Source organism: Apium graveolens, chromosome 4 (genome assembly GCF_009905375.1).
Source record: "Apium graveolens cultivar Ventura chromosome 4, ASM990537v1, whole genome shotgun sequence".
Lineage (NCBI taxonomy): Eukaryota > Viridiplantae > Streptophyta > Magnoliopsida > Apiales > Apiaceae > Apium > Apium graveolens.
The window spans coordinates 309,316,233-309,328,971 of NC_133650.1; the positions used below are offsets into that span (position 1 = coordinate 309,316,233).

At 34.4% G+C, this 12,739-nt stretch overlaps 2 protein-coding genes across 3 annotated transcripts; both read right to left on the minus strand.

Annotated features, from left to right (window-relative positions):
- Window positions 1-1,015: 1,015 nt before the first annotated feature.
- LOC141717315 (long chain acyl-CoA synthetase 8-like) lies at window positions 1,016-6,688 on the minus strand. The gene is made up of 12 exons (XM_074519399.1): window positions 6,597-6,688; window positions 5,427-5,981; window positions 5,268-5,348; window positions 4,833-5,105; window positions 4,550-4,681; window positions 4,301-4,474; window positions 3,977-4,206; window positions 3,377-3,494; window positions 2,427-2,558; window positions 2,135-2,269; window positions 1,665-1,871; window positions 1,016-1,438 (listed from the first exon to the last, which is right to left on the minus strand). The coding sequence occupies exons 2-12, from the start codon at window positions 5,970-5,972 to the stop codon at window positions 1,274-1,276; spliced, it is 2,193 nt and encodes a 730-aa protein (XP_074375500.1). The 5' UTR covers window positions 5,973-5,981; window positions 6,597-6,688; the 3' UTR covers window positions 1,016-1,273.
- A 2,027-nt stretch (window positions 6,689-8,715) lies between these two features.
- On the minus strand, window positions 8,716-12,410 carry LOC141721690 (uncharacterized). 2 transcript variants are annotated; one of them, XM_074524733.1, is made up of 4 exons: window positions 12,258-12,410; window positions 11,021-11,378; window positions 10,733-10,921; window positions 8,716-9,045 (listed from the first exon to the last, which is right to left on the minus strand). In XM_074524733.1, exons 2-4 carry the CDS (start codon window positions 11,264-11,266, stop codon window positions 8,962-8,964), a joined length of 519 nt encoding a protein of 172 aa, XP_074380834.1. In that variant the 5' UTR covers window positions 11,267-11,378; window positions 12,258-12,410; the 3' UTR covers window positions 8,716-8,961. The 2 variants fall into 2 exon arrangements, with proteins under 2 accessions (XP_074380834.1, XP_074380835.1); XM_074524734.1 differs by having other exon boundaries at window positions 11,021-11,281; window positions 12,258-12,401.
- Between the last annotated feature and the right edge of the window lie 329 nt (window positions 12,411-12,739).

Below are 12,739 nucleotides of genomic sequence, written 5' to 3' on the forward strand. Positions count from 1 at the left end.
CTGGTTCCCTATTAATACCCTCAGAGCATTAAATGTTACTATCTAAGTTAATCTCTTTCTTCCACAAAATCTAATCTTGATCCTTATTCAAGGTAATCTAAATTAAATGTTTTAAGAACTTGACAAATTTGGTAGTTGTATCAAATAATGATTATTAGTGGCGGAGGGGCTGCGTTTACTTTTAACATGTGCGTATGTGATTAATTATTAAAAATATAATTTTTTTTCTGATTCGGTACGATTAGTAAAAAATATATTAGTTAAATTTCGATTTTATTGCTCTATTTCTCACTTTAATTGCGATTTTGCAATTTAACATTATTAAAATAAATAACATCGCTTTTTAATTAAGCATTTAACACATTTCAAATTATTTTGTTCCATGAAAAATTAAAATCAACCATAATCTTTCAAAAGATTATGGTTTTAACGAGTTTCGATCCGGATGAAATTAATCAAGTCAAGCCGAGTCGGCTCGTATAACTAAACGAACCTAAAACTCTGCATGAACTCGACTTGTTTAAATTTACGAAAGATTATGGTTTTAACGAGTTTCGACCCGGGCATAATTCGAGTCGAGATTAATCAAGTCGAGCCGAGTCGGCCCGTATAACTAAACGAACCTAAAACTCTGCCCGAACTCGACTCGTTTAAATTCACGAGTCGAGTCGGCTCGTTTAGCTAAACGAGCCGGTTTTAACGAGTCGTGCGAGTCATCTCGTTTAATTTTATACTTAATCGAACCTAAATCTCTAGCCGAACTCCGCTCGTTTAACTAAACGAGTCAGGTCGAGCACATTTAAACGAGTTCGAGCCGGGCGAGCTCAACTCAACAAGCCGAGTCGAGCCCGGTTAAACCGAGTTCGAGCCGGGCGAGCTCGCGAGTCGCCCGACTCGAATTACAGCCTTAATTCTACTCTTCTAAGTACGCATTGGTGCTTTGATTTCACATGGTTCATCAATTATCATGAAAAGAGCATGCAAGTTCAGCTATTACCAATTCAAATAGTTAAACACAAAATGAAACACTCTCCCATTTTCTAAATCGCAATAAGATTTCAAACATACTTGACTATTCTTTTCAAAGCCGTAGAAACAAAACAAATCCTTATATTTCCTGATCCTACTACTTCTATAACAATGCAGTTTAGGAGAATAAGTTCCAATCTTCGAGAATAATATGCTCGTAACGCCATTGCAAGAAGCCACAAATATTTCCTATTAAAAGGAAATAAAATTATCAAACTAGTCATTTCAATTTCTGAGAGTAGCTTCACTGATACAACTCTTGCAGCTCATTCTTGAACTTGGCCTTTATCTGTTCCCTCTTCAACTTCAGAGCTGCAGTAACTAAACCAGATTCCGGAGTCCAGGGTTCTGACATCAACTTAATCTTTGCAGGAAGTTCAAACTTGTCCAACTTCGCAGATTTTGCTTCCTGCACATAGTAGCACACGAGGACTTGTAAACACGATACTTTTCTTAAATGAGGCAAATTCCTTGAGCAATGAAACAGTGAACTATATTCTTGACTAATGACATTAGACGATGAAGGCTAGACAGGCGAGATTTAGTGTTATCATTTAAATTCATATCAACAAACCTGTGTTAGATTGCAGTTGCTATTTAGTATGAAATCTTTAAGTGAAAGATAATAGACAAACCTTGGAAAGAGATTTTTGGACCTCTTCTACAGCTTCATTTTTGTCGCACAACTCAGGATAGTCCTTGAACTCGACACCAGCTCCTTGTGCCCACTTCTCAAGGACCTGGCGTGAGGGGACAACTAGAGCTACACAAAATTTCTGCGAGGGATCTGCATGTGTCATAATATTTTCAACATAATTGCTAGACATCAAGGCTGCCTCAACCTGCAATTAGACATAAACTGAACCTAAGAACGTATTCAAAGCATATGTATAAGACATAAAATGGTCTCGCTGGGTTTCCTATCCACTCAAACATTTCGATTACTCAGATATATGGCTATCAGATTCGTCCTTTACTTGTCAAGTATATTATCATTATCTTCTCCATGTGGAATACATGTTTCTTTAGGTCTCCGCTACAAAAGCATTCGTTGGCTATAATAAATAACATAAATAGATAAGTGTATTGAATATTCAATGCACACCTTGCCAAGGGAGATATACTCCCCATGTTGAAGCTTAACAATGTCCTTCTTTCTGTCAATAATTTCAAGGCATCCATCAGGGTGAAACCTTCCAACATCACCCGTGAAAAACCAGCGCATTCCCCTTTCATCAACCTGTACCATAAAAAGAATTAAGACACGATTCACAAGCTGTAACCAGCAAAAGCTATCAGCCAGACCGAGTCAGAAAGGCTTTGATGACTCAAGGTTCATATTAGGGAAAGGAGAGTGAGGGGAAGAATATACATCTGTGCATATACATAAATATTACCTTGTAGACCTCATTTGTTTTTGTATCATTGTTATAATAACCAGCAGTTACACATCCTCCACCAATTACAACCTCTCCTCGTGGCATTGGTTTGTCAGATGTCAAATAACCACCTTCGTCCCAAGAAACAAGCTGCAATTCAAATTGGAGATATTATAAGAAACTGGAAAATCATAATATGCATGGAAACATAACTGCAAGGTTGCTGTCTAACATTTTTAAGCATTTGAATGTGTAATATGAGTTCCACAACATTGCGTATCATTATCCCAAAAGAAAATTTTATATCACCTAGTTATATAATGACCTTATCTGTACACAGGTACTTAATTACATAGGCATCTGAGATAGAAGACATCAATGTTCGTAATTTCAGTCAATAGGAAAAAACATCACTTAACTTAAGGCGAATTACACAGTTACAAAAAATAACTGAGTAGAAATTCTGTAGTTAATGTAATGAATGCCAAGATTTGCTTGGTTGGAGTACTATAGAGACCTTCCAAAACCGCTTACACTAATTTCCTTGGTTTCAATTGGTTTCAATTGTACAGGATTAGTATCATTGATTCTGGTAATGTCTCTGTAATGGAATATTACATTACAGTGATATCTGGCTAAGGGATTTTCCTTTCACATAAGTGTTCTATTGACATCCGCAAGGAAAAACAATGTACTAACTTCTACGAGGACTAACGAAAAACTGAAGTGGGCATCACTAATTATAACTTTACAAAAAGTAAACAATCATGTGACTAATAACCGCGGTAAGTACATATACCTATATATGTTATTTTGTGATTGAATATATAGCCTCAGGTTTGAAGTGCACCAGTTACCACGTCGGACAACAATCAGATCAGTATTGAAAAACAACTATTTGGTCAATATTTATTCGACATAATTAGTAGTTAAGTCTGATTATCTTTTACATGTATTCTATTACTAACCTTAACAAAGCAGCAAGGGAGAGGTGGGCCAACTCGACCAACTGAAGTATCATCAAACTCGGAAAAGGCACCTCCACAACATGTTTCTGTCAGACCATAACCTTGTACAATAGGAGCCCTGTTGACCATCGTTCACACAAAATCTGGTGTCAACTGATGAGTATTATCCACAAGAACTACGCGATGGATGAAAAGTTGAGGTAGCATATGGAATATAGTTTAACCGCGAACTAGCATCATATGCTGACCAAAGTTCTCATAGGTAGCAATCCTACAACTTATGTCAACATTTTAAAGACTGTTTAGCGTGATAATATCATTTATCTTTAGGCAAGTGAAGTCCATGATTATCATTTAGGCGTTAAGCTGGAAAAAAAAAATCCACAACATTCCCAAACTAGCTAGGAAGGACTATTGGCAAACACTATGTTAAAGGTTGAATTTTAGTTCATATCAGTATCCAGTATCCACAGATCATAAGTTATCAATAGTTTGTCATGAGGGCCATATCTCTAGATATAAGACTAGACAAATGAATATTCGGGCCAAAAGATAGAGTTTCTATAAAATTTTCTTTTGTGTAAAGTGTTAAGAACATACCCCATACAAATGTTAACAAATCGTTGTGTATCTCCTGATAATGGAGCTCCACCACATAGCATGGCCCGAATATCGCCTCCAAGTACAGATCTTATCTTTCTGAATACAAAAAAATCCCAGAATAATTTTTCTAGTCCCCAGCCTCCAAACCAGCTACCTTCTAGGGCTGCAACTCGGCGCTTGTAGGCAAAATTGAAAAGTGCTTTTGTAAGACCTCCAGTTTCTCCAACCTAACAGAAAGAAAAACAAACAAACAGTTTATATCTAATTTGTAGTAAAATGCAGTGAAACAATAGAATATAAACTTTACTGATCTTGATCAACCTTCTTCAGAACTCCATCTCGAACACGGTCTAAAATTGCAGGAACTGATGGAAGTAAAGTAGGTCTTAACGCTGTAGCATCTCCCTTGGTCCCCTTCTTAATTTTGTTAGATGAGTCTGTTATAGTTAATGGTGAGCCATAACCAATTGACATACCTGCAGTGAACATCACAATCTGGACAACTCTCTGGATTTAGTACGAAGTTATCTTAAAAACTAGTTAAAAAAAGAACATTATATCTGATGCTACCTCGGCTACCAACTCTAGAACATGAGCTAGTGGTAAATATGCCAGAAACACGTCACTGCTGGCAATCTTAGGGATCACAGTCAGAACTGCAGCAGCACTTGCTATAAGGTTACTATGCGTCATCATAACTCCCTAAAGTATAAGAAAAACACTGTATTAAGCAAGACTGCAGCTTGAAATTATGCAGCAAAAACTCGGTGCCAGTTAAGCTTTAGTAGCTGAAATATTTAGTTCCTTTAAACCCGCAGAGAGTTTTAAATGTTATTAGTTAGGGGAAACAAACCTTTGGTAGACCTGTACTGCCACTTGTATACATGATGACTGCAATATCAGTCTTGCGCGGTTTTTTGAAAGGCGGTGTATTATCCTTGCCAAGTTTCTCAACTTCAGAAAAAGAAGATATAGTCCAATTGCTCAGATCTTTGTAAGTCTTTGGGTCATCTGTGCTATCACCGTCTTCAAAATAAATCACGTTCTTTATGGTTTTTAGCCTTGAACTTACTGCAGGCAATTTCTTCAATTGTTTGGAATCACATATCAACGTTGATACTTCAGTCTGTTATAAAACATGTACAAAATCAAGATCTACACTCTTATAAGAGAAACAAGCACATAATCAAGATCTACAAGTCTGTTACATAAAACGAATCTAACAACAAGTGCATATAACCACAACTGTTGCAATATTAGTCTTAAAGGATTAGGAGTGTGTTCAAACCTCGTTGAGGGAGTGAACCAGGGCGTCTTCGCCTAAAGAAGAATAGATGGTAACAACAGTAATGTTCTGTCTTAAGCAACCCTGCAGTATCACAAAGTCTGAGAAATTATGTCACTTCCTCATAACAAAATCAATAACTGCTAAAAATTTATATGTTACCTGTAATGATATAAACCACTCAGGCCGACTATCTGAAAAAATGGCAGCACGAGTATCCGCATCATGGCCTAATCTAATAATCCCCGTTTCAAAGTTGCAAGCACGGTCAAAAATTTCTCCATAAGTTTGCCACTTGTACTCCCCTAAATGAAGCTTCTCGTGCTTCCTTCCACTACTATCTGTTATATATTCCTTGCTAAGCTGTTCTCTAGTTCCTAGACACCGTAACTGAAAATGCTTTTTACAAGACTGCTCAAACAGAGCTGCCATAGTATCAGCACCTTCCCAAGGAACTTCAAGTAATTGAGTTTTCCTAGCATTGCGCACTGCATAACCCGACTCCCCAGCAACTGCAGCTTCAACTCCTCGTTGCTTCCGCGTCTTTTTCCCCAAAAATATGGCGGAAATCAGAGGTATAATTACTGCTACAAAAAGGGCACCTAGAATTCCATATGTTTTGTTTTCTTCAAAAGCTGACAAATAATCAGCCTTCTCTGATTTTCCGGACAAAGGCGATCTCAAAGAACTTCCCTTAGAATTTTCCATTTTCAATTCCTACATTTTTACAAAAAGATCATTAATTCCTCAGTCCACTCACTGATCAAAAACAAACTCTGCCTACTAATCGAAAAACAGATCAGGAACTTCAATGCATCCAAGGTTTCCAAATATTAGTAGTCATTAAAGAAAAATTTAAAGATCTGGAACTAGTAATGTACAACACTCTCTCGGTATCCATCTATACACCAGTGTTCTAAAAATCGGACGAGTACTACCTATTCGGATTTAAGATCGGCTGAATACTCGGAAAATCGGCCGATTACTCTGTAGTTTCAAGGAACCAGTTACTCTAAAACCTCAAGGTGCAGAGAATAACCCTTTTCAGGATCTTATATTATTCTAACATATAAAAACGATTTTCGAGTTTTATAATACACCGAAACAAAAAAAATACGAAAAATCGCTAACAAATCACAATGCATCACATGAAGATAATCCAAGAATCAATAATGAGATAGATCAAGAAAAGTTGACAAAGAAAATACAGAACAAAAAACAAATCAAGAACTGAGGCATGCATGCAAAACATGCAAAATGTGTAAAAATAGAAAGCAAGGAGATGTAAATATGGAAATCATACTTATAAGATTATATATGTATTCATGATACCTGGTTAAACAAGATCAGATGCTAGTGTGTGATGCCTTCGTCTTGCTTTAATTTCGGTGTATATTGTTACTACAAACAATAGTACACTTATTTTATGGGGCAAGTGCAAGTTCTAAGCTTTATATAGCCACAAAATGACCTTTTTATTTAGGTCTAGCGAGGAAAATGACCCAAATACCCCTATATGAATAATGATTTTTAGTTTAAAAATATTACTCTTTGATCCCTTTTTAGTTTTTAGTTCCCCCATTACTTTTTTCAAAGAAAAATTTAACAAAAAGGTTAGCTTTTATTTATCATGTCATTATATATTTTAAAAATCAGAACTAATAGATAGAGTTGTCGATTTGTGATTTATCGGGTGATTTTAAAAAATCGAATAGTTTATCGGATTATTTTTCTGACAATTTATCAAAAAACTTTTAACCAATTTTTCATCAGTTTATCGACGATTTTTAAAAAATCGACTCATAATTTATGTAACAGTGTTTTCAACTAATGTACTCCTCCAAACAATAATATTAAGAGTAAAAGAAAATCAATTATACAACTAATCTTTTTATAAAATATATAATTTTTTCAAACGTAACAACTAAAAAAACGACGGAGAATTCTTATTACGCAACTTCGCAAACAAATACAAATAATTACAAACGAATTTTCTAATAAATAAAGGAGAGTTTATTGATTATGATGGACCCCCTACATACACAAAAATCTTCATCAATAAAATTTTAATAGATTATCAAACACGAATTTTTAGCGAAAAAACCGAATTAGTAGTACTGTAATAGACTGCAGAAACTGTGATTTGAACAAAATAACAAGCTTTTATCAGTGAGCTGAAAACTAGGTGAAACTCCAGTCAAGTGTACTTGTTTTTAATGGATAAACATGTTTGGTCCTTTTTTTAAAAATTAATAGTAAAAAAATTAAAGCTTGGATTATGTTGGTCTAATGGTCTGTTTTAAACTTGCAAGTTATATCCAATTTTATACTCCTAATATTACTCTTTTATTACACATCAAATATATATTTAGAAACAATTCAAAATTTTAGCGATGATATAAAAATTAATTGGGTCGAGTAATTCACGGAATATTTCATTAATGTTTCCTGTACCTGCTGACAATAACTATTTCTGAAAGATGTTCTTTTGTTTGTTTTTCTAGAAGCTAGGTATATGTTCATATACCTCGTGAAAAACAACAAATTTAGTGAGCACGTTTAGATAACTCAGATGGTTAAGAGTTTATCTTCTGTTATCCCAGATTTGATCCTCGCTCACTCCGAGATTTATGTGAATAGTTACTCATTTGTAATATTATAAGCCATATTTATCAAAAAAAACCAAAAATTTAGTTAATAATATGATCAAATTATAAAAGTGTATCCCTCAAACATGCAAAAAAAGATTTAAAAAAACGAATAACAGAGGAAATCGAACCACAAATATCATATTCCGCATCATTTTCATATTAAAACGATTAAATTTTGAGTTGATTTATGTTTGAGGAATAATAAATAATGCGATATATATTGCTCTTAACATCCATGTTTCATAACAAGGTTAGCAACTTAGAATAATGTGACATATCTTGCTCCAGAAGCTTTAAACATAGCATTTTCTCATCACATTCATGCTTTCTAACAAGGCTAGCTACTTAGCAAAATGCATTATATTTTGCGCTTCACAAGCTTTAAAAATCGCTCTTATATTACTCTTCACATAAGAGGTCCTTGTGCAATATAGTAATCATAAGCATATCACATTAATGCATTTACAAGCAAGTCTAGAAGACAGCAGCAGTACAGGAGTAAAGATATACCTATCTACCCCTTCATCACATTTCTATTACGATATGAGTAACAGACTACTGCAAAATGTATTTATAGCAGCTACAATAAATGTCAAACAAGCAATTCCTTTGTCATTAATGAGAACATGATCATCTGTAAAACATAGAAGTCCTAGAAGGCAGCATAAATTTTGCTTTTCTCAAGATCAGTAAAGAATACTACTAGTAGAGCAGAGTCTGATGCTAACATTAACGTTGGTGGAAGAAGTTTCCAAACCTCAAGGCTATTTTCCAAGCCCGAGAATACATCCATCGATGCATAATCATAATGCAAAAAAAAAAATCTATTCAAAACAATATGGTAGGTTTGTAGAACTGTAACACTGGAATTGGATAGGATATGGTTAATTCTGGTTCATGCAGTAATTAAATATAGAGTATATTATATTAGGGAGCATGCAAGACACAAACTTTAATATTTTGAAGGATTACTATATGCAAATAGAAGTTAATTTCAGGATTTCGTGAAAGATGGAACTCTTTTCTCGAACAAAGGGAACAAGTGTTCATTTTGACCTGTATCTAACATTTTCTTCAACACGAGTGAATGCATCTGTGAGCACATCAATCGTCCAATCCTTCACATCATCCTGCATACATCAAGTAAGGAATCATCAAACAAGTTTCATTTGGAAAGAGTGTGAGTGACAATTTTTGTAGGATAAAGGAGTATGTATACCCAAGTCATAAAGACTGGCAAAGCAAATATACATTATATATTTTTAAACACTTGGCAAATGCTTTTCGTCAAATATGAATCAACTTTTACCACTTATAATTGTTTCAGATGCAATAGATATTTTGCTCCAACAAACACAGAGAGTCGATTCACAATAAGAAATTTCCAGGAGTCATTGACTTCAATCACAGTCACAGTGATGTTGGCGCAATCAAAGATATTAGTATTAGTTTACAGAAGGGGGGAAAAAGAGAAGATAAAAAATTAGCAGCATTTGTCATCAAATATTCAAATTGATACACCACACAAACTAATTATGTGTTTCCACGAACTTGACAAGGTTCTCTAGCACTAAATTAAAAAATAACTATGCCAGGTGAAGGCGATCAGAATGCTTCAAAGTATTAGAAAGATGCCTCGAACAATATTATTTATCTGTATATGTTGAGTGCAATACACCATAAAAGGTACATACAGATACTGAACAGTTCAAATCATAACAAGATAACTAACGAATTTACAAACATCAAGCTTTTCCTTCACATATATAGCTATCTGTCTACAAGTCCTGCCGTACGAAGTGGTGGATTCAGAATTAAAGTTTCAATTGGTTAATAAACAATGCAAGCCATATTGTCATGATAACTAGCAAAATGAAACTAGGATATACAATTCCACCGGAACCATGAATTTCTGAATTTTAACAAATAAAAAAAATCTATATATATTTCATTGCATAGGTAAATACCATTATAACTAAACAAGAATTTCAAATTTTAATTTCATATCGGTATAAACGAATTTCTATATTTGGTAGAACCATATTCTAATTTATTCAGAAACAACAAGATCTATACTCTAACTCAGGACCGCAAACCAGAAATATTCTAATACATAACCCCTTAAGAAAATAATCTTTAGGATACGCAGACAGATTCACTCCTGTACAAGGAGATGTATTCTTTTATATTTAAAAGACTTTGATTATTATTAAATTTGAGATTAAGAGTTACGATCCTAACATATTCTCTCAGGGTGTTCAGACTCAACCATAGTTCATATACATATATGCAAAAAAAAATTAAGGAGACATCAGCCTCACTGCATTCTAATCAACCTATAAAGCTCTCATTGTGCTCAAATTTGCCTCCCATCATTAATAACAACACTTCAGACAGGTATTTGGCTTTTCAATAGACAAACAATTAAGAAAAAAAATTAAAGTATCACACAAATACATGAAAAGAAATGATCTAGCATTTCATGACAGCCGTTGATAAAGCTTGCAACAAACATAGAGCCAGATCGTTGCGCCTTTCGTGTGGGTTGGAACTTACCCGATAAGGAATTTCGCTACCTTAGGACCGTTAAAGACTAGCACATTGAACAGACTTATAGATCATTACACTTTCGATTACAAAATGAACTGAACTCTCTGCATACTGATACTTTAAGACTTATAAAAACTAATATCGCATTTGATAACCAACAAATCAACATAGAAGCAATCCAAGCCTATAACTGGCAAACTTATGACTGTCAAATAGATGTGACTAAAATTAACAAAAATATGCAATGATGAAGGAAAAGAATATGACCATGCGTAAAGGTTCTCCGGTTCGAAGCCTTGCTTTAGGACGAGCAAGCTTAGACTCGAAGGGGGTTCTAGGTCGAACATCTTTAATATCGTCCCATTCCTCACGAGTAAGCATCCTAACAGTGCCTTGACCAGCAGGTGCATTCCTTATTTTTCTCTCAATCATCTCTTGTGACTTTGAATCATCATACTGCATAAAACACATATTTAATAAAACCACATAAGAAAAATTATCAAACACCTGACGGCCATTCTAAGATATTAGCATTTCTTGATCATATACACCTACCATCATCAAAAGCTTGGCAAAAAGTGCACCCCCAACTGCAGTGAGAATCATGGGCAGAGTAGCAGTGTCAAGATACGATTTGGATTCTGGAACTTCCACAAACAACTGATTCTTTTTTATACTTTTCTTTTTCCTTTGCTTCTCAATAAGTGAAATCTTTTTCTTCAAGATGTTGCTGGGTCCATCAATAGATCTGGCATGTAAATGTCTAGAGAATAACTGGACTACTTTATAGCGAGTGTCCATGGCAATGCTTTAGCTCTACAGTCAGGAAACCGAGATTTGTAATGGCCGTGCAGATGCTAAATTGTATGTTAAATGTAGTGAACGAATTTTGTACAGGCAATGTCTCTCCTAACTGAAGTTCAAAAAATTGATTTTAATTATACTGTTCCAGTAAGTAAGCTGCTAGATAAGTAGCACAAACTAAATATTACTTAAAAAAAGATTATCACAAAGCTAATGCGGGATAGAATGTTGTATAATGGTCACTTTATCAGTGGCAAAAACGAAACAACTACAATCTATATGTTCATTGCACAATTTTAACAGCCAAATGGACATCTCATTGTGTTGTCACGGTATGGTGATATCTTTAGGTAAACCACCTAATTGTTCTTTACATCTTGTCAACTACACTGTAACCCCCGGAGCCCTTAACAACTTAACACAAATTGTAAATAAAATCGTACACACCTGTACACTGAAGTACTTCATCTAGGGCATGCAAAAATATATCGGGAAATAAAATTTCCAAACAAAGATACAACATATAACCTATATATGATAATTAACAACCATTTACGCAAAGCAAGAGAAACAACCTCTAGAATACTAGAGCTTTGTCAATCTAAACAATCAATGCGTGTCGGCCTAAAATTTGCTACACATTCAAGCTTCAAAAATAGAATGTGGTGGCTGGATCATTTCAAGTCATATTATTCGGCATCGTCTCCCGAAACAGGCCGTGTCTCATATTGTCATCGACATAACAACTCGATAAACTAATTACTCTTACTTTAGAGCTAAGACCAGATAATATTCGACAGCGCTACTAACCACGCAACATTTCTGAAAAAAATCGTTGGGGACTTTTATCAAACATTTAACATACATTCATTAAAAACAAAACAAACGCATCTAAGAAAATGAAATTAAGAATCAATTACAAGATATAATCACGTTAATATTAATTAATTCAGTAAAATAATATATGAAAGAAGGGTTAGATTAGTACCAGAGTGTTGAAGATTGAGATCAAATGACAAAAAAAAAATTGTGAAACTTTACTAATAGGAGAATGATAAAGAGCCTGGAAATAATTGGACCTAACTAGTTGGGCGTATTGCTTCGGTTCGAGTGGGCTCAATTTTATTGCTACAAACGAAAATTACATATTAGCTCCCAATATAAGCGTAAAATCTCGTTAAATTAATAAACTCTCTAGAATAATATATTTTTCGGTCTCGACTTGGGTCAGTTCAAAAAATGACTAATTTTGATACAATAATAAGATAATAACTTTTTAAAAATTTCTCTATAAAAATATAGGCCCAATAATATCATAAATTAATAATTCATAAAAATTGTAAAACTATATTTATTATAATTATGATAAATATAGGGTCTGGCTCAATTTTTGAGGAATAATTTAGATGTCTTCGCATGGTCGTTTTCTGATATGGTGGGGATTGACCCGGATGTTACGTGTCACCGGCT

Coding starts and splice junctions, on each gene's coding strand:
- LOC141717315 (XM_074519399.1), bottom strand. CDS start 5,972: ATGGAAAATTCTAAGGGAAGTTCTTTGAGATCGCCTTTGTCCGGAAAA. Junction 5,349..5,426: donor AGTGGTTTATATCATTACAG/GTAACATATAAA, acceptor GTGATACTGCAG/GGTTGCTTAAGACAGAACAT. Junction 1,872..2,134: donor AGTATATCTCCCTTGGCAAG/GTGTGCATTGAA, acceptor GTCTAATTGCAG/GTTGAGGCAGCCTTGATGTC.
- LOC141721690 (XM_074524733.1), bottom strand. CDS start 11,266: ATGGACACTCGCTATAAAGTAGTCCAGTTATTCTCTAGACATTTACAT. Junction 10,922..11,020: donor TTGCCAAGCTTTTGATGATG/GTAGGTGTATAT, acceptor TGTTTTATGCAG/TATGATGATTCAAAGTCACA. Junction 9,046..10,732: donor CCGGAGAACCTTTACGCATG/GTCATATTCTTT, acceptor TGATGTATGCAG/GATGATGTGAAGGATTGGAC.